The 22,032-nt window shown below is 38.0% G+C and overlaps 1 protein-coding gene across 8 annotated transcripts in view; it reads left to right on the top strand.

Annotated features, from left to right (window-relative positions):
• DIAPH2 (diaphanous related formin 2) overlaps window positions 1–22,032 on the top strand; it is a 1,061,378-nt gene that overhangs the window by 60,298 nt on the left and 979,048 nt on the right. For all 8 annotated transcript variants that reach the window (XM_086388307.1, XM_086388306.1, XM_086388305.1 and 5 more), the window contains one exon: window positions 752–928. In XM_086388307.1, the coding sequence (XP_086244433.1) occupies window positions 752–928 (177 nt within the window). The remainder of the gene's footprint in view (window positions 1–751; window positions 929–22,032) is intronic.

The raw sequence follows: 22,032 nt of genomic DNA, 5'->3' as shown, positions 1-22,032 counted from the left end.
AAGGTGAGGGTAATAATAGTAAAAACAGCAATAGTAATAAATAGCAGCTAAGTACACTACATGTGTATTTTTAGATCTCACAATAACTCTTTTCTTGCTTTCTCTCTCTCCCCTCCCTTCTTCTCTTCCTTTCATTCCTTCCTTCTATATGTATTAACTTGTTACCCTATTTTAGAAATGAGGAGACAGTTGGAGACCAAGGAGTTTGCACAGGGTAGCCGACCTAGTGAATTGCAGATTCAAACCCAGGGAGTCTGGCTCCATAGTCCATGCTCTTAACCATTATATTCTACCACTACATTGCCAAAGTGCTCATAGATACTTGTCACAATTATTTTGGCATTTTGAAGAACAGAAATGTTAGTATAATTTCCCCCTTAGAATTGAATATCCTTTTCTTTTTCTTCCCTCATAGTTTCAAAGTTGGTGCCAAAGACACATTCTCCCTCAAACCACCACATGACTTTGAGATCAGACTTTTCTCACCTATTTACTGTGCAAAACAGCAATGACAAGGACCTAAGTTTCACTTTTGAGGAATACTTTTCACCCCCTAGACTTCTGAGGCTATCGAGCTACTTCAAGGTTTCACAGTAGTACAGTCTCTAAGTGGAGCTTGCTGCTTAAAATAACATTTTGTCAAAAAGACAATAATATATATTATACTAACTGCCATTTTGATGTTTTGGTTTCTGATGTTGGTGATTCTTGATTTGTTCCTTAGGGCTTCTTTTTTCCTTTCTGTTTGCAGCGTGACCGAATTACAAGTTTCAGAAAATCTACTGTGAAAAAGGAAAAACTTCTTATCCAACATCCTCTTGATTCTCAAGTTGCGATGAATGAGTTTCCAGCTGCTCAGCCATTATATGATGAACGATCTTTGAATTTGTCCGAAAAGGAAGTACTGGATTTATTTGAAAAAATGATGGTAAGTTAGACACCCTGATTTTGTTATAATTTTCAAGTGCATAGCACTGGGTTGGAAGTAGGGCTGTTTGTATGGACTGTGTTTATATCACATAAAGGAGAGGCCAGAAACTTGTTGATATAACAAAATTTTTTTTGAAAGTATCTGGTTTTTTGAGCTACAACATGTTTGTCTCTTCCACTATGAGCTCCTAAAAGCAGGGGCTGTCTTATTTATTTTCATTCTCTGTTATTCAGTAGTCTGTGGCACACTGGATCAGTTTTTTAACTACCTAATTTGTGTTTCTCTCCTATTAAGCTAAACAGGCCTAAGTCCAGTTCTCTGAAAACAATATAAAGTATCATGTTAGGTATATGAAGTAGAGTTTAGAGGACACAATGTTGTAAAAAACAAAACAAAACAAAACAAAACATAGAGGAGACAGAATAATTCCTCCAAGATTGTTTTATTATCCATAGTCATACCATCTATATTTTCTAGCATGCTTTTTATATTAAATACGATCTAGTTTGTGGTCTAGATTATTTCTTAGATAATAAATATAATATTTTGATTTTTCAGCAGTTTATAGTAAGAGGAGAGATGAGGTTTCAGGGCATATTGGATGGATTTGCTTGATCAAAGAAGTGGAGATCCTGATTCATGATTTATTCATTTCTAGTTCTATTCCACTTATCATGGCAATTGTTTTGGTGTGTGTGGATATCTATTCATTTTGAGTTAAGGACTAAAAGAGTTTCAAAGATCTCCAAATAAGAGGTTAAGAATACTGGAAATCTATCAATGGAACAAAGTAGAAAACCTAGAGATAAATCCACGCACCTATGGACACCTTATCTTTAACAAAGGAGGCAAGAATATACAATGGAGAATACAGTCTCTTTAACAAGTGGTGCTGGGAAAACTAGTCAACCACTTGTAAAAGAATGAAACTAGAACACTTTCTAATACCATACACAAAAATAAACTCAAAATGGATTAAAGATCTGAACGTAAGACCAGAAACTATAAAACTCCTAGAGAAAAACATAGGCAAAACACTCTCTGACATACATCACAGCAGGATCCTCTATGACCCACCTCTCAGAGTAATGGGAATAAAAGCAAAATAAACAGATGGGACCTAATTAAACTTAAAAGCTTTTGCACAATGAAGGAAACTATAAGCAAGGTGAAAAGACAGCCTTCAGAATGGGAGAAAATAATAGCAAACGAAGCAACTGACAAAGAATTAATCTCAAAAATATATAAGCAACTCCTGCAGCTCAATTCCAGAAAAATAAATGACCCAATCAAAAAATGGGCCAAAGAACTAAATAGACATTTCTCCAAAGAAGACATTCAGATGGCTAACAAACACATGAAAAGATGCTCAACATCACTCATTATCAGAGAAATGCAAATCAAAACCACAATGAGGTACCATCTCACACTAGTCAGAATGGCTGCTATCAAAAAGCCTACAGACAATAAATGCTAGAGAGGGTGCGGAGAAAAGGGAACCCTCTTACACTGTTGGTGGGAATGCAAACTAGTAAGCCGCTATGGAGAACAGTGTGGAGATTCCTTAAAAACTGGAAATAGAACTGCCTTATGACCCAGCAATCCCACTGCTGGGCATACACACTGAGGATACCAGAATTGAAAGAGACATGTGTACCCCAATGTTCATCACAGCACTGTTTACAATAGCCAGGACATGGAAGCAACCTAGATGCCCATCGGCAGATGAATGGTAAGAAAGCAGTGGTACATATACACAATGGAGTATTACTCAGCCATTAAAAAGAATGCATTTGAATCAGTTCTAATGAGGTGGGTGAAACTGGAGCCTGTTATACAGAGTGAAGTAAGTCAGGAAGAAAAACAGTATACTGTTTACTAACAGTATACTAACGCATATATATGGAATTTAGAAAGATGGTAATGATGACCCTATATGCGAGACAGCAAAAGAGACATGGATATATAGAACAGTCTTGGACTGTGTGGGAGAAGGTGAGGGTGGGATGATTTGATAGAATAGCATTGAAATATGTATGTTATCATATATGAAATAGATCGCCAGCCCAGGTTCTCAATGCATGAGACAGGGTGCTCAGGGCTGGTGCACTGGGATTACCCTGAGGGATGGGATAGAGAGGGAAGTAGGACGGGGGCTCAGGATGGGGAACATATATACACCCATGGCTGATTCATGTCAGTGTATGGCAAAAACCACTACAATATTGTAATTAGCCTTCAATTAAATAAATTAAAAAAAAAGAATACTGAAAATCTAGACCCTTCTACTCTGCCCATTATGGAATATCTTGTTCCTATCTAACACCCAATCCCACTATTCATTGAAAGTTGTTGAATAAAAACAAATTCCCTTTATCAGATTAGATCAGTCGCTCAGTCGTGTCCGACTCTTTGCTACCTCATGAATCACAGCACGCCAGGCCTCCCTGTCCATCACCAACTCCCGGAGTTCACTCAGACTCACGTCCATCGAGTCAGTGATGCCATCCAGCCATCTCATCTTCTGTCGTCCCCTTCTCCTCCTGCCCCCAATCCCTCCCAGCATCAGTCTTTTCCAATGAGTCAACTCTTCACATGAGGTGGCCAAAGTACTGGAGTTTCAGCTTTAGCATCATTCCTTCCAAAGAAGGAGTTATCTTTATACTTTTCCTTTAATGCCCTTTCTGTCTAGCCAAAGCTGACATCCAACTTTTCCCATGACACAAGTCCTGACATATCCACTCTTCTTCAGACCTTCCTGCCATGTTCCTTGAATGGTCTTTCAATAACCCTTTGTCTTTTAAGGTCTATTATCTGCTGACTGACCTTGATGATGATAGCACCTGGTTATCCTTTTAACCTTTCCCTTGTTATTCATTTTGGTGATTTCTACTATTACATTGATAATCTTGCCATTGCTTTTTTACCCTTAGTTCCTTGGTCTTCTGAACTCTAACCTCTTCATGTATGTATTTAGCCAATTTTAGGCATGACAGCACTTTGGACTGTGTCATTCTTTTGAATGATTCCACCTCTGAGATCTTTAACCCAAAATTCTTCTCGAAAGGTAAATAACCTATACTACCTTTTCCAGGCCTTTAATTTTACAGGGTATGTTTGTGTAGTGGTTAAGAGCTGAACTCTGGGGTCATTCAGACTTGAGTTTGAGTTCTGGCTGTGCCGTTAATCACATTACCCTGTGAAGTCATGATACATCTTCTCAGCACTTTATTTTCCATAACTCTTAACAAAATTATAATAGTGTCTACATTATATGGTTTATTTAAGGATTAAAGGAGATGATATTCCTGGAATAATGCCTGGCATAAAGTTTTCTATAAAAATAATTTTATGAATATTTATTGTATTTCATTCCTTTATCAAATAAAGCTCTGTTCTTCAGTTTCCAATATTTCCTCATCACCTAGACTGCCCTTCAGTTTGCAATGGGATTGTCTTGTCTTAATCACCCCAACCAACAACAATAGAAACAAACATTTTTTGACACTAATCAAACTTTTTAATCTTTTTTTTTTTTAAAGTCTTCTTATTTTCACTCAGATTTCACTCAAATGATACTCCTTTAATCTGCTGACAAATTGGTTACTAATTTTTATGGAAGTAAAATAGTTCTTTGAGTTAATCAGTGGCATTGCCATATTCTAGTTTACTTTAACTCAACAATTATGGGCCGTCTTCCAGGCCATTTGTTTCCTCTGTCATTTCTAATTGCTTTCCAAATGCCATTGGTTCTGCTTTTGCAATGACTTTGACGTCTTTTTCCACAGTTGTCCTCCAGCTGCTCTTACCCTACTTTAGACAATATCCCTCTCTGATTTTTTCTCACAGACTATGAAAATTGCCTCCTATCTGGTCTTCCTCTTGTCCTCCAGGTTTTTCCTGTTCTGATCCAGTGATGCTTTATTAATGATTCTGAAACAGGTTTCTTTTCTAAAGCTCCAAGTAGGCCCTTCTGTTTTCAGTCATCTTACACGTCCCTACTCCATTCCCTCCACCATACTTATCGATGATTATTTCACACCTTTACTTTGCTGCTCAATCCTCAGAACTCTTACCCATGTTCATGCTCTGCTGATGATCTTGGTGCCTAATTTCATGAGTAAACTGAAGTGATCAGAAGAGAACTTCCACAGACTCCCACCACCATATCTCCTTGTCACCATAGATGAAGTTTTCATCTTTCAATCCTCCCATTTGTGTAGAAGATTCCATTCCTTTTGACCTACTCAAGGACATTACTCCAATCATTTTCTCCTCTGTTGTCTGCCCTTCCCAGCACCTTACAAACATGCTATCTCACTTTACAACTTTTTCATGATCTTATGCCCCTAGCCTATTGCTGCTCAGTTTTTACTGTCCTTTGAAGCAAAACACCTAATAATTTTGTTTATATTCACTGCTTCTGATTTCTCTCGTCCTACTTTCTCTCCTAAACTCACTCTATCTAGCCTCTATCCCATCATTCTATCAAAATGGGGTTTATCAGTGTCACCAAAAATCATGCTGCCTAGCCCCATATTCAGTTCTCAGTTCTTATCTTAACCAACCTACCAGCAGTGTTGATGCAGTTGGTTATACATCTCCCTCCCCTTACCCCCCTGGGGCATTAATTTTGTTTTTCTTCAAACTCTTTGGCTGCTGCTTCAGTTTTCTTTGCTGATTCCTTTTAGTGTCCTCAACTTTTAAATGTTGGAGGGGCCTGGGGATCAGTCCTTGGAATCTTCTCTTCTCTACACTATCTTTTTTTGTTATTGCAACTAATTCTATGGCTTTACATTCCATTTGTATGCTCACAATTTTCAAATTTATCTCCAGCTTAGTCCTCATGTCTGAAATCAAGACTCTCATAATCCTATTTCGTAATCAGCCACTCTCCCTGGATGGATGGTCAGTAGACTTCTAAAAGTACCATATCAAAAAACTAAGCTGTTAATATTCTCCTCCAGACTTGCTCCTCCTGGTGTCTTCCCCTTCTCAGTCGATGGTATATCCATCTGTTCAGTTACTTGGGCCAAACACTTTAGGATTATCCTTGATTACTCTCTCTTTGTCACATTCCACATTTAATTTGCTAGGAAACCCATAAGCTCTACCCTCAAAGTAAGGTACTTGTAAAAGCTGACCATTTCTTACCACCTTCACTGGTCCCATACTAGTTGAAGCCTCACCTAGGCTGCTACAGGAGTGGCAGAGCTATTATGATTAACAGAGTTCCTCACTTGTCTCCCTGCTTCCACCATGACCCTCTACAGTGTATTCTCAAATATTACCCATTTAAAACCTGACAACATCATGTCATTTGGGTTCTCAAATCTTTCCATAGCTTCTGAAATCTCTCCATAGCTTCTCAAATCTCTCCTATGGCTTCCTAATTCCTCCAGGATACAAAAACCAGTATCCTTAAAAGAGTAAGGCCCTCTATGATTTGATCCCCAATTTACCTTTCTGAAGGACTTTCCTGGTGGCTCAGGTGGTAAAGAATCTGCCTACAATGTGGGAGACCTGGGTTCGATCCCTGGGTTGGGAAGATCCCCTGGAGAAGGAAATGGCAAACCACTCCAATATTCTTGCCTGGAGAATTCCATGGACAGAGGAGCCTGGTGGGCTACAGTCCAAGGGGTTGCAAAGAGTTGGACGTGGCTGAGTGACTAACATTTTCACAATTTGACCCTTTTGATATCTTCCTCTACTACCCTTTTCATTTGCTCATTTGCTTCAGTTACACGCATTCATTTTACGTGATGATAGCCATAAACAAAAAATGATTCCTGGCTGTTTTAAATTTTTAAATTTGTGTACAGCATTTACAGTGTTTTCAAACCTTTTATAGAATTTTTGTTTTGTGGTTTGAATATTAATTCTAATATTTCATCAGCAGTTTACCACATCCCTCTTTAAATGTGACATGTTTTTTAAAAGATTTACTTGTGGATTCATAAATGTTAAAGAAAGGTACAACCTGGTGCCACATTGTCCAAATGATAATTTTTCCTTCCATGGAAATGTTGGAAGAGGAAATCAGAGAATTGTGGTTTGCTTAAAAGTAAAAACAAAAGATCAATTAAAAAAAAAAAAAACTTTTAAATGGTTGTGTCTCTTCTTTGAGAGAAGTCTGCTGCTGCTGCTGCTAAGTCACTTCAGTCATGTCCGACTCTGTGCGACCCCATAGACGGCAGCCCACCAGGCTTCCCCGTCCCTGGGATTCTCCAGGCAAGAACACTGGAGTGGGTTGCCATTTCCTTCTCCAATGCATGAAAGTGAAAAGTGAAATTGAAGTCGCTCAGTCGTGTCCGACTCTTAACAACCCCATGAACTTCAGCCTTCCAGGCTCCTCCGTCCATGGGATTTTCCAGGCAAGAGTACTGGAGTGGGGTGCCGTTGCCTTCTCCGTGAGAGAAGTCTACTTGTATATTAAACATTATATATTTTCTTTATTATCTTTTGTTTGACTATAATCAGATTAAATGAACAACTTATTTTATGAATTATCATAGCTCACATTTACTGTGCACTTATGGGCCCAGCATGTAATTGAATACTTTATTTGTATTATTTCAGCTGATCCTTGTGACAGTGCTGCAAAGTAGGCAACATAGTTATACTCTATTTTTCAGATAAGGATATTAAGGCTTCAGTTCAGTTCAGTCGCTCAGTCATGTCCAACTCTTTGTGACCCCATGAACTGCAGCACGCCAGGTCTCCCTGTCCATCACCAATTCCGGGAGTTCACCCAAACCCATGTCCACTGAGTCAGTGATGCCATCCAATCATCTCATCCTCTGTCGTTGCCTTTTCCTCCTGTCCTCAATCTTTCCCAGCATCAGGGTCTTTTCCAGTGAGTCAGCTCTTTGCATCAGGTGGCCAAAGTATTGGAGTTTCAGCTTCAACATCAGTCCTTCCAGTGAACCCCCAGGACTGATCTCCTTCAGGATGGAATGGTTGGATCTCCTTGCAGTCCAAGGGACTCTCAAGAGTCTTCTCCAACACCACAGTTCAAAAGCATCAATCTTTGGCACTCAGCTTTCTTTATAGTCCAACTCTCACATCCATACATGACTACTGGAAAAACCATAGCCTTCACTAGACAGACTTTTGTTGACAGAGTAATGTCTCTGCTTTTTAATATGCTGTCTAGGTTGGTCATAACTTTCCTTCCAAGGAGTAAGAGTCCTTTAATTTCATGTCTGCAATCACCATCTGCAGTGATTTTGGAGCCCCAAAAAATAAAGTCAGCCACTGTTTCCCCATCTATTTGCCATGAAGTGATGGGACCAGATGCCATGATATTAGTTTTCTGAATGTTGAGCTTTAAGCAAACTTTTTCACTCTCCTCTTTCACTTTCATCAAGAGACTCTTTAGTAGTTCTTCTTCACTTTCTGCCACAAGGGTGGTGTCATTTGCATATCTGAGGTTATTGATATTTCTCCCACTAATCTTGATTCCAGCTTGTGCTTCCTCCAGCCCAGCATTTTTCCCATTCTATTGTTTTCCTCTATTTCTTTGCATATTAAGGCTTAGGAAGAGGGTAAAGAAATTGGTTCTGTAACTTGCCTAAGCTAATAAGGGGTTGAGGTGGAACTTAAATTTAGGTACACAAAAATCTAAAACATTGGCATTTTGGTAATCTCTATCTTTAATAATTTTACATTTAAGCTGAATTTAAATTTTGTACATTTTCCTTGCACACATACTCAGTGGAAGTAGAAGGCAACTCAGAGGTACATTGCCTCACAGATAAAATCAACTTGAGATGGAAAGTTGTATTTTTACAAGTTACTGCTTTTTATAAAGCATTACTTGTAAAGAAGGAGGCCCGCAATTTACTAATGGAAAACTGTTAAAATGCTGTTTTCAAAGTTGATTGAGTTAACAGTCTGAAGTCTTTCTGTTTCTAAAACATAGAAGTCAATTTCTAGATATGAAATTTCCCTTTTTTTAAAATTCTTTTGTGGGTGTCCTTCCATGAACAAATAATGTGATAGATGTTGTTACAATGATGTAATTGATGGCTATTATGACAATCTTATCTCTCTTGATTCTCATCCTTTGTTGTGGTATTCCTCTTACCAGATATTTTAGACTTTAGAGAACTACAGAAGTTTAGACCATTGGGCCCAAACACCTTGTATGTGTTTTAGGATAACATACCTTGAGGTATGAAGCATTTAAAATAATTGCATAAAATAGCACATTATACACAGAAATAGAGTATGGGATACTTGAGAAGAAATATGTAAAAATTGCAATATAATTTATTATTTGGGATTTCTGGGTGATGATATATTTTGGTGAAACTTTTGGTGAAAGGCTTAAATAATAAAAGGCAACATTCAAATAAATCCTCATTACTCTGATAATTGAAATTGTTGTTCTATATGAGGATCATATCTGTCAGCAGCAGTTCTCCCCATATAGGCTTGTAGATGTAGATAATAGGGAAATATTGGGCTCAATATGAAATTAGTATAGATTTTTTTAAAGAAAATATTAATTCTTTGATTACTGTAACTTTTATTTAGCTACTAATAGCTCGTTTCAAAAATAACTTGACACTTTATAGCCAAGTAAAATCCTGGAACAAGTCCAGTTAACTGAAAGATCCGGACAGTTAGGTTTTACTTTACTACTGAGGTCAGTTCAGTTCAGTCGCTCGGTCCTGTCTGACTCTTTGCGACCCTATGGACTGCAGCACGCCAGGCTTCCCTGTTTATCACCAGCTCCCAGAGCTTACTCAGACTCATGTCCATCGAGTCGGTGATGCCATCCAACCATATCATCCTCTGTTGTCCCCTTCTCCTCCTGCCTTCAATCTTTCCCAGCATCAGGGTCTTTTCCAATGAGTCAGTTCTTTGCATCAGGTGACCAAAGTATTGGAGTTTCAGCTTCAGCATCAGTTCTTCCAGTGAATATTCAGGACTGAAATCCTTTAGGATTGACTGGTTGGATCTCCTTGCAGTCCAAGGGACTCTGAAGAGTCTTCTCCAATACCAAAGTTCAAAAGCATCGATTCTTCAGTGCTTAGCTCTCTCTATAGTCCAACTTTTACATCCGTACATGACTACTGGAAAAACCATAGCTTTGACTAGATGGACCTTTTTCAGCAAAGTAATGTCTCTGCTTTTTAGTATGCTGTCTAGGTGTGTCATACATTTTCTTCCAAGGAGCAAGAGTCTTTTAATTTCATGGCTGCAGTCACGATGTGCAATGATTTTGGAGCCCAAGAAAATGAAGTCTGTCACTGTTTCCATTGTTTCCCCATCAATTTGCCATTAAGTGACGGGACCAGATACCATGATCTTAGTTTTCTGAATATTGAGTTTTAAGCCAGCTTTTTCACTCTCCTCTTTCACTTTCGTCAAGAGGCTCTTTAGTAGTTCTTCTTTGCTTTCTGCCATAAGGGTGGTGTCATCTGCATTTCTGAGGTTATTGATATTTCTCCCAGCAATCTTGATTCCAGCTTGTGCTTTATCCAGCCTGTCATTCTGCATCTAAGTTAAATAAGCAGGGTGACAATATACAGCCTTGACATACTCCTTTCCCAGTTTGGAACCAGTCTGTTGTTCCATGTCCAGTCTAACTGTTGCTTCTTGACCTGCATTTAGATTTCTCAGGAGGAAGTTCAGGTGGTCTGGTATTCCCATCTCTTTAAGAATTTTCCACAGTTTGTTGTGATCCACTCAGTCAAAGGTGATTACTAATGTACCACTGGGGCTTCCCAGGTGGTGCTAGTGATAAAGAAGCTGCCTGCCAACACAAAAGATGAGAGAGACATGGGTTCAGTCCTTGGGTTGGGAAGATGTCCTGAAGAAGGGCATGGCAACCCACTCCAGTATTCTTGCCTGGGAAATCCCATGGACAGAGGACCCTGATGGGCTACAGTCCATAGGATCACAAAGAGTCAGACAAGACTGAAGTGACTTAGCATGCACATACACATGTACCATTGACACTGACATCTGTTATGCATTGATATGCCAGGTTCTGTATTGTGGCTGCTCAAGGAAGTAAGTAATAGGCAGATTTTTGGAGTAATGGTACCAATGGCTATTGCTGACAGATGTAAAGCTCCAAATTTGAAACTTTTAGATGATTGCTTATTTCATGGAGCACACGCTGTTTATTAGCAGTCTTCAATAGTTTGTAAAACTTGATTTTTCACTTGAAATGTAGTCTTTGCCTATTAATTTATGATTAGAAAGTGTTTTTTTTTTTAATTAAAACTTTTAAGAATGAAAAAAAAAACCACACTTGTTTTTATATGATTTTTGTTATTACCCACATGGGGTAAATTATACTTGCTCTTTAAGATTCCTGTTCCCCTTTTCAGCCCAGTCATGTTTTCAAATCTTCCATAGTGGATAAAGGTAGTCGGATCAAAGCAAGAATATTTCTTCCACATTTTGGGGAGCGTAACTTTAAAAGATGACTGAATTGTCATAATATTACATATCACTTTTAACCCCAAATTCAAATTTGAATGAGGTTCATATTCATCGCAGAGAAGGCAATGGCACCCCACTCCAGTACTCTTGCCTGGAAAATCCCATGGACCGAGGAGCCTGTTGGGCTGAAGTCCATGGGGTTGCTAAGAGTTGGAGACGACTGAGCATCTTCACTTTCACTTTCATGCATTGGAGAAGGAAATGGCAACCCACTCCAGTGTTCTTGCCTGGAGAATCCCAGGGACGGGGGAGCCTGGTGGGCTGCCATCTATGGGGTCGCACAGAGTCGGACATGACTGAAGCAACTTAGCAGCAGTAGCAGCAGCAGCAGCATATTCATCGTGTTTCTCAAGTTAATCAGACATTTTGTGTTGTCTGTAATTAAGGTTGGTGAAATATCTCCTCTCTTCCATTTTAAATATAAGGAAATTTATAATGCTGTAATTGAGTAACATTCAACATGTTAGGATATCCTAGCCTTTGAGTTTACTGAGAGTAACTGAGCTGGTCTTTGTACATTGAGTATACCAATTAAGGATTATTAAATGTTCAGTAGCAATAGCTCGTTTTTATCCAAACTGAATTAATTAGAGCAAGGAGAGAAATGCGTCTGGACACTGTCCGTTTACTTTTGAATATTATTGCCCTTTTGTATCCAACTGTTATTTTTTTTTGGCTTGGAGGATAGGGGATTTCCATTTTAAGCTTAAAAATAAACATATAGAGATGTCTTGGAAGTTCAAGTTGGAATTTAATTTGTTTTAGCTAGTACAATGATTTATTGAGTGGATGTCCAGCTTGCACTGGTCACACTAGATTCCTATAGATATGTCTATAAGAACTGTGTTCTTATATAGGTAAATAAATAGTTTAATTGTGTACAAAAGATGAGGCTAGTGATAATTTGTGATTAATTTCTAGGCACACGTCATTTCAATTTCAGTCATTTTTTAAAATAATTTTTATTTATTATTTTTGGCTGTGCTGGGTCTTCATTACTGCAAGGTTTTTCTCTAGTTGTGACAAGTGGGGGCTCTTCTCTAGTTGTGGTGTGTGGGCTTCTCATTTTGGTGGCTTCTCTTGTTATGGCTTCTGGGCTCCAGAGCACAGGCTTAGAAATTGTGCGTGGGCTTAGTTGCTCCAAGGTATGTGGGATCCTCCTGGATCAGGGGTTGAACCTGTGTCTCCTGCATTGGCAAGCAAATTCTTTACCATTGAGCCAGCAGGGAAGCCCCTCAATTTCAGTTACTAAAGGCAATGCAAATGTGATGTTTTATACTTTGTTTCTATTCAGCAATTTACATTAATGTATTTTGCATTTTGGCATAATTTAATGAGAGTGTAGTTATATGCAATAAATACTAAATTGTCTGTCCTATACTCCATGTGGTAGAACTCTTATAAAGAATCCCAAAGGTTTTCAGTTTGTTCTCTCACTTTTGCTTTTCATCAGTTTTGAGAGCCAGTTTGACTTTGGACCCTAGGTGTTGTCCGTGACTGCTGTCATGGCTTTCTTTGTCACCCAACACCAGTCTTTTAGGAGTTAATTAGCCTGGATGAGAACCTTTTAGTGTTCTAAGCGTGTGGATACTTAATTGTGTCTGACGACCCTATGGACTGTGGCCCACTAGGCTCCTCTGTCCATGGAATTCTCCAGGCAAGAATACTGGAGTGGGTTGTGATTTCCTCCAGCAGGGGATCTTTCCAACCCAGGGATTGAACCCACATCTCCTGTATTGCAGGTGGATTCTTTACTGCTGAGCCACTGGGGAAGCTCGCTCTCAGCATAAGTAACTTTAGTTAAAGGTCAAGTTACTATAAAACAGTTATTGGTGGCATAGGACTCAAAATCTATAATAGGGCATGGAAACAGTTTCCAGGAATGGCTAGATCCTTAGAAATTGTCTTCTTAGCCTACTTTCCACTTTTTATACTCATATTTCCAATATCTTTACTCCTTGTCATTAGACTGAGAAAACACCAGCATCAGATCTAGTCATTTTATTTTCTTAAACACACTCACTCCCAAGTAAAGCATATAAAGGAGGAGTAAAACTCACCCCATAAATAGATCTCAAAGGTAACTAAATCTGGGTCACTTTTAAGTTTTCTTCCCAAGTACAATTCTCATTGAAGGTTCACAAATGAGGGAGTAGTAGGCTAGAAGTCCAGGAAGAGAAACTAAAGGAAACAGGTTTGCAAATTTTCTCTAATTGTAGCTAATAAACTTCACAATTCATTGCTTCTGTCTGTTCTGATTTGTACATAGAAATGTTCCTTAAAGAGGTTTTTTTTTTTTCTGTTTGAAAAGTTCCACTAGTGTTTTTTTTTTTTTGCTGTGAAGGCATTTTCACAACCATGTATTGATATGCACAGTGTGCCAGGTCATGTGCTACCTGCTGGAAGTACACACAGATTAATGCAATTCCTCCCTTGCCCCCAAAGAGCTCAGAATTTAGTCAGGGAGACAAGCAAGTAAACATAGGGTTTCCATGGTAATAAGACAGCTGTGAATAGGCTTTTGTGAGTACTTAACCCAGCACAAGGGCTCAGGGAGGAAACAGAAAATCTGAATATCCTGTGAGACCCAGTGTCACTTCTGAGTTTTCAGAGTTTTAATTTTTTGACATTAAAGGGTTCTCAGAATTTGAATGACTTAATTCATCAAGGTCCAATGCCTTCTATATGCCAGGTGCTGTTAAGCTCTGAGTAGAGAGAGAGCAGAGAACAACTTAAGGAAAATCCCTACTGTCTCTGGTGGCTCATATGATAAAGAATCCACCTGCAATGTGGGAGACCTGGGTTCAATCCCTGGGTTGGGAAGATCCCCTGGAGGAGGGCATAGCGACCCACTCCAGTATTCTTGCCTGGAGAGTCCCCATGGATCAAGGAGCCTGGTGGGCTACAGGCCATGGGGTTGCAAAGAGTCGGACACGACTGAGTGACTAAGCACACAATTGTGGGGAAAAATAGAAGAAAAAAAGCGAAGACATATTTCTGTGTCATGGAGAAATTTACTTGACAACTCTCTACTGAGTGCCAGATACTTTGTTAGATGCAGGGGAACATAAAAATGACAAAGACACTATCCCAGCTTCTGGGGTTTTAGTTTGTATGAGTTTTATACTTTTTATATTTTTTAATAGATTTTATACTTTTAAATGGTTGCAGAAAATCAAAAGAAGACTGTTTCAGGGCACATGAAAAATTGTGAAATTCAGTGTTCATAAACACAATTTTGTTGAATGCAGCCACAGCCATTTGTTTACATATTGTTGATGGCTCCTTTTGCACTGTGGAGTTGGGTAGTTGTGACAAAGTCCCTGTGACCTGCAAAGCCTAAAACATTTACTGTCTGGCCCTTTACAGAAAAAGTGTCAATGTCTGGACTAGTGTAATAGTCTCTAAACTCTCTGATTTCCTAGCCTGTTAGAAAAAATATATATTTGAGCAAGTAACCCAAACATGTTTTAACTAAAAAAAATATACCCATGTGTATGTACTAGTACTTTGTATAAAGTACAGACATAGAAAGGGATAAGAACATGCAAAGAACAAGATTTTTAGGTGATTTTAAATGAGTTTATTTATTAATGGTGTAAAAGCCTTTGCTGACATGATTAATACTGTTTTAGTGAGAGCAATGTCATTGTGTTATTATTTTTTATGTCTTGTTTAAAAAAAGACTAATTAGAAGGTTTAGTTCTAAGTCCATTTTATTTTGATACTTGGTTTAATGTCTCTTATAGTTGAAACATAAATCTGACAATACATAGGTCCAAGTGGAACGAGAACATTGTTAGTTACACTTATTAAATCATAGTATTAACTTTGCTCATTCCAATCCATGAATCGAGCTAAGGTTTTCTGCTGAACTGAACCATCTCCCTTAATGACAGTCAGTTGTTCTCGAAACTTATCTGAAGTGTTGCATTTTTATATTTGCAAATAAATGGATTCTAATGGGTTTTGAAAAACGGGCTTCACTAGATGTCATCAGGGACATGGGCCCTTTGCATCTTCCTTCTATATGCTTGATGTGTAGACCCTCATCCCCATGTTTATCTAATTATATCTGCTGCAGACGTTGCACCTGATGCTTGGAAGAAGGAGGAAGAGGTGAGTCATGAAAGGATGAAGGAGATCTACCTGGCAGTTGAGTGTGCCAGTGTGTGGCTTTTTCATTGAGGTTCATTTGAAGCAGTTACTTTCTCACCAGCTGTTAAATTATTAAGGGATTGCTTGTCCTTTTGTGAATGAAAAATGCCCATCATGTGAAATTTCAGAAGTTTTAAAAATCTTTGTCTTGAGATAGCCAGAAATCTCTCTGTAAAATACATGTATCATTCTCACTTTCTATCTCATTTTAAAATATTGTAAATATTCTGCTCTATTTTAAATATCTTGTTTTATTAATTAAAAAAAAAAACCTACATTCTAATGTATTTTGGTTTCAACTTCTTGCAGTGGTTTGGATTTTATATGTGGGGCAAACTTCCCTACTCAGGAGTGCTTCTCACTTACAGTTTTTTCATAAAACATCCTTTTATTAAATAAATCATTTATTTTGGCAATATGTTTTCTCGGATTGTTCCACTAGTGACTCAAAGAAATGTAGTTTTAATACTTTATTATTGAAACAATCTAGTAAATAATATAAGCTGAGTTGTTTAAAAGGAAAAACAGCTGTATTTTCATTCAACTGTATGATAAACCTCCCACACTGAGTAATTTTTCTAATACTTGCTCTAGCATATTTTCAGCAGTGATTTCTATATGCCTTCTGACAGTATTGGCTGACAAAATAATGTGTTTTAGTTTACCACCATGTTGTTTTGCATATATTATCTCAGCTTCTTATACCAAGTGTTCCTCCAATGTCATGGGACCTTTTGTCTTTTGCTATTAAAGAAAGAAAACAAACGAGAGGCTTCTAAATGTGTATCATTAAGTTTACAAAATTTCACTAAGTATTGGATTGCATATCACATGATTCTACTTATTGCTGAGAAAATAGAAAAAGCTTCTTTCATACTCTAGATGTTTGAATTTTAAATGGTCTGTAAGTTTGAGGTAGCTTTAGGGCATGGCAACCCACTCCAGTATTCTTGCCTGGAGAATCCCCATGGACAGAGGAACCTGACAGGCTACAGTCCATGGGGTCACAAAGAGTTGGACACAACTGAACGACTAAGCACAACACAGCACTCACTATCATTAGCTATATATTTTTAGGTACAATGTGCACATAAAGTGAGAGTCATCAATGATGGTTGATAATTTCAGATTTTTACATTAGTAACTTTTAATCTTGTGGGACCAGCTTCTTATTAGCCTTATATTTTTGTTATTTTTAACACATGATATGACTGAGGAAAGGCTCAGACTTCTGTGTAGGAAATACAACAATCTAGTATTTTCTTGTTGCCCTGTATTTGCGTTATTGGTACTATCTTATTATCCTCAATATGTTGTCTTTGCAGGAATCTTTTAAAGGTACTTTTCTATTTTGTTGTTGTTTTGAGGACTGACTTAGCTAAAACTAGGTCAAATAGCCTGTAAGTTCACTTAACCAAGTACTTGTTACTGCAAATACATTGTAGTACACTGACAGTGAGAAAAACATGGGTTGTGAATACCCCACTTTTCCCTTGAGATAATTCCTATACCATTTGAAGCTATGGATCCAGTGAGGGATTCAGTATTATTCTCACGTTAAATATTAAAGTTTATTTTCTTGTATTTTGATTAAACATCAATATTTCACAAGCCACAGTTGATGCTTTAAGTAATATTTGAACTCTGGAAACCACTGGTTGAAGGTTGAACTCAGGATTAAGGATTATGGGAGAGTGAATTTGTGTTTCCTAATAGCTAGATAGACATTCTAAATTTACCTTCTTGATGGTGAAGAGGTATATGTAGATGTTCATAGCTTCCCTGATGGCTCAGAGGTTAAAGCGTCTGCCTGCAATGTGGGAGACCTGGGTTTGATCCCTGGGTCGGGAAGATCCCCTGGAGAAGGAAATGGCAACCCACTCCAGTATTCTTGCCTGGAGAATCCCATGCGCAGTGGAGCCTGGTGGGCTACAGTCCATGGGGTCGCAAAGAGTCGGACACGATTGAGCGACTTCACTTTCACTTTCTGTAGTTAATTTCCTCCAATAAGACCTGAAACCAGAAATAGCTGAAGACTTTTTCTGCAGTACTCAGTTCAGTTCAGTTCAGTTTAGTCGCTCAGTCATGTCCGACTCATTGCGACCGCATAAATAGCAGCACGCCAGGCCTCCCTGTTCATCACCAACTCCTGGAGTTCACTCAAACTCATGTCCATCAAGTCGATGATGCCATCCAGCCATCTCATCCTCTGTTGTCTCCTTCTCCTCCTGCCCCCAATCCCTCCCAGGATCAGAGTCTTTTCCAATGAGTCAACTTTTCACATGAGGTGGCCAAAGTACTGGAGTTTCAGCTTTAGCATCATTCCTTCCAAAGAACATTGATCTCCTTCAGAATGGACTGGTTGGATCTCCTTGAAGTCCAAGGGACTCTCAAGAGTCTTCTCCAGTACCACAGTTCAAAAGCATCAATTCTTCGGCACTCAGCTTTCTTCACAGTTCAATTTTCACATCCATACATTCATTTAATTTCATCCCCTCCCCCCACCGCCCGCCCAGCCCCTGGCTTTTGGCTCTATACTTCCTTTAACTGTGTTTTCCATACAGACTTCTATATGTTATGTAGCTACAGTCTATAAAAGTAAACTTAACTGTATCATTTGAAGACATGAGGTGGTTAATTAATACCGGGTACAATTGGCCAATTAGCTACTTATGTGGAATATCCCTGATGCTGTTATTGGGATTTTAAAAAGAAATGTTCTATCCTTTCTAGTTGACAGAAGTTAGAGGAATTACATGTAGAACATATCTTTATATGAACATTTCTTTAGAAAAGAACAAAGAAATAAAGTTGCTGAATAACATAGGGAGCTCGACTTGGTGTTCTGTGGCATCCTAGAAGGGTGGGATGAGGTGGGAAATGGTAGAGAGGTTCAAGAGTGAGGGAACATATATATACCTATGACTGATTCATGTTTATGTATGACAGAAACCAATACAACATTGTAAAGCAATTATCCTCCAATAAAAAATAAATAAATTCCATGTTGCTATGTGACAGAAAACAAGAAAATTCTGTAATTATCCTTTGATTCAAAAATAAATTTTAAAAAATTAAAAAAAAACCTTAATATCTTATTTTAACAACAAACATTACCAAATAAGCGGCTGGATAAATGAATAAAAAATAAAGAAATAAATGTTGTAAAAATCCATTAATTTATAATCTTAAAATAATCAAAGATATCTATAATTGCTGTTCATGCTAGGGTATTTTTTGGTAGTAGGGTATCATTGGCTTATTCTCTTCAGGGGTACAGATCCCTTTAAAATAGAAGTTAAAGAATACTTGAGTGACTTCCCTGGTGGTCCAGTGGTTAAGACTCCACACTCCCAGTGCAAAGGACCTGGGTTTGATCCCTGATCAGAGAACTAGATCCTGCATGCCACAACTAAGAGCCCACACACAGCAACAAAGATCACGTGTCCTACAGTTAAAACCTGGCATACATAGCCAAATAAATTAAAAAAAAAATTTTTGAATACTTACTATTGAGAAGCAGAAGGAAGAGGGCAAGCATTTGATGGTGAAGTCAAGTTCAGATTTAAAAACAGCAAGTAGAAAATCCAGTCTTAAACTGGGATCAATACTTGTTGCAGAAACAGAAATAGTTACTTTATACAAAGTACACAGATATTTATAGCAACTTTATAGAAAGAAGGAGCTAGTATTCTTATAGGGAAGGAAGAGATGTAAAAACATATATGATTGACATTTACCTCTCATAAAGCAAGTGAGAAAAACAATGGAAGTTTAGGAAAGTAGAAAATGATGCTAGAAGATGAGAAAGTTAAAAAAAGTATATTGTCACCTATTTAAAGATTTATGGGAGGTGAGAGGGAGAAGGAGAGAATGAGAATGAATGGGAGTACAAATGAATAGGCAGCTGGTTCAACTTTTAACCTTCTTGTTTGACTCTATTCTTATATGGTTTCTCAGTAATAGTTGCAAGAATACAATGTTTATTTGCTGAAGGAATGAAGGAGGTTGTCTGTAATGGGAAAATTGCATCATAGCTTAACTGGTAGGAGAATAATTGATTTAGTGTTTATAAATATGGCTTGATGCTGCTGCTGCTGCTGCTAAGTCGCTTCAGTCGTGTCCGACTCTGTGCGACCCCATAGACGGCAGCCCACCAGGCTCCCCCGTCCCTGGGGTTCTCCAGGCAAGAACACTGGAGTGGGTTGCCATTTCCTTCTCCAATGGCTTGATGATAATACAGTACAAATATTATAAGTGGTCAGTTACTTCATCTTTTTTTTAAATTGCAAAATAATACAGTTCTTCTCGTATTGTGGAAGTATCCAACTAAATTTTCAGTACAGTAAAAGCTTGCTTTAGTGTTCTGTATACTATAAGAACTCAGTCTGTTTAACATTACTGTATATAATATAGATAACCAACAAAGACCTACTGTATAGTACAGGGAAATATACTCAGTATCTTGTAATAAAGTATAATGGAAAAGAATCTGAAAATGTGTGTGTGTGTGTGTATATATATATATATTTATTTATTTATAAAACTGAATCACTTTACTGTATACCTGAAACTAATACAACATTATAAATCAACTATATTTCAATAAAAATTTTAAAAACTCAGTGTGTTTAGTAGTAGTTTCATATTCAGTTACATTGTTCAGAATTAGTATTGAATTGTGAATATTGCTCTATTTAGTTTTATGATTCTATTACAAAGCTGGAGTTAATGATTTGGAAGTATTAGCTGCCTAATTAGTAGTATGCTGCTGCTTTGTGTAAGAATAAGATAAGTCATTATGGTTTCCTCTGTTTGTGTGAATGGTACCTATTCCCAATCAACCTATGCAGCAGATTTATAGGTATAAAAATGTTTGTGGCCGTAAAGCAAATTAAAGTATTTAGAGAAAAATTCCTAAATATCACATTGGTTCAGAAAATATTTATTAAATTCTTGGTGCATTCCGGGATTGCATACTCTTTGCTTGGCAATACAAAGATTAAAAAAAGAACCTAGTTTTGGCCCTCAGTTTATAGTTTAAGCTAGATGGGTTTATTATTGAGTGTCATTTTAAGTGCTATAGTATAGGAAATTAATATGGAAGAATAGCATGAAGATGGGAGAAGGCAATGGCACCCCACTCCAGTACTCTTGCCTGGAAACTCCCATGGACGGAGGAGCCTGGTAGGCTGTAGTCCATGAAGTCGCTAAGAGTCGGACACAACTGAGCGACTTCACTTTCACTTTTCACTTTCATGCGTTGGAGAAGGAAATGGCAACCCACTCCAGTGTTCTTGCCTGGAGAATCCTAGGGACGGGGTAGCCTGGTGGGCTGCCATCTATGGGGTCACACAGAGTCGGACACGACTGAAGCGACTTAGCAGCAGCAGCAGCATGAAGATGGTCACTTCTAAACGAGGTGCTTTGAGGGAAATCTGAAGAATTAGCAGAAGTATATGAGTTCGCCTGACATGGATTTGGGTAGGGTGGGAGGAGATGGGGGTTAACAGAGGGAGAGGGTGGTGAAGTCGACAGCATTCTAGGCAGAGAGAATAACATCATGAACAAAGTAATGGAAATTTGTAAGAGCATAGCGTGTGTAGAAAAATGATGAATAATCTTGTGTTATTCAAACACAAGGGGTAAGATGAACAGTGGTAATGAAAGAAATGAGACTAGGGAAGTAATAATAACATGAACATGAATAATAACACAAACATTCTTTGATGGCTAGCTAATATACACCAGGCTTGGGTGCATGATCGCACTTAATCTTGACATTCCTCCGAGGTCTATATTCTCCATATTCTCATTATTATCCTGCCTGCCTCCATGATTCTACTCTTGATAGCATGATCTTTGCCCTGTGTCATTAAAAATTGAATTGGAGGTATATGGTAACACAGAATGTATATCTTTGGCTGATTCATGTTGAGGTTTGACAGAAAACAACAAAATTCTGTAAAACAATTATCCGTCAATTAAAAAAAAAAAGTCACTGGAAGGCTAGCAGATTCTCTATGTAGAGATTGCCAGTGGTGGCATTACCACACTCTAAGGCCTGACTGTGGAGTGTACAAGTACAGACGCTCAATCTTGTCAGTGTTTCAGAGTTGATACTACTTGGGGATACAGATTCATGCTATTTGCAGGAGACTATAATTTAACCAGAATGTTATGAGATGGTAGAGACATGGCTAGCATATATGAGCAGTATTTAGAGGTTTCAATGGAAACAAACAAAATATGATTTAGCAGAATGATGTACTTGCCAATAAAGTCATAAAATCAGAGGCTGAATTGAGAAGTATAGTATTTCAAGGTGAAGGACATGGAAATCCTTTCCTTCCTTGGATTTATCAAACCGCAGGGTATTTGAGAGAGATGCTGAACCATGTCATGTCACATTAAGATAAATTGAAACTGGTAGGTATACTTTAGCTTCAAGTAGAGAGTATTGTCTTCATGTAATATTT

The sequence above is a fragment of the Bos grunniens genome, chromosome X (genome assembly GCF_055505025.1).
Source record: "Bos grunniens cultivar Pamir isolate PY7600 chromosome X, Bosgru_T2T1.0, whole genome shotgun sequence".
In the NCBI taxonomy this organism is placed as follows: Eukaryota; Metazoa; Chordata; class Mammalia; order Artiodactyla; family Bovidae; genus Bos; species Bos grunniens.
Note: the sequence above shows the minus strand (reverse complement) of the source record. Positions and strands in the feature narration are given on the sequence as shown.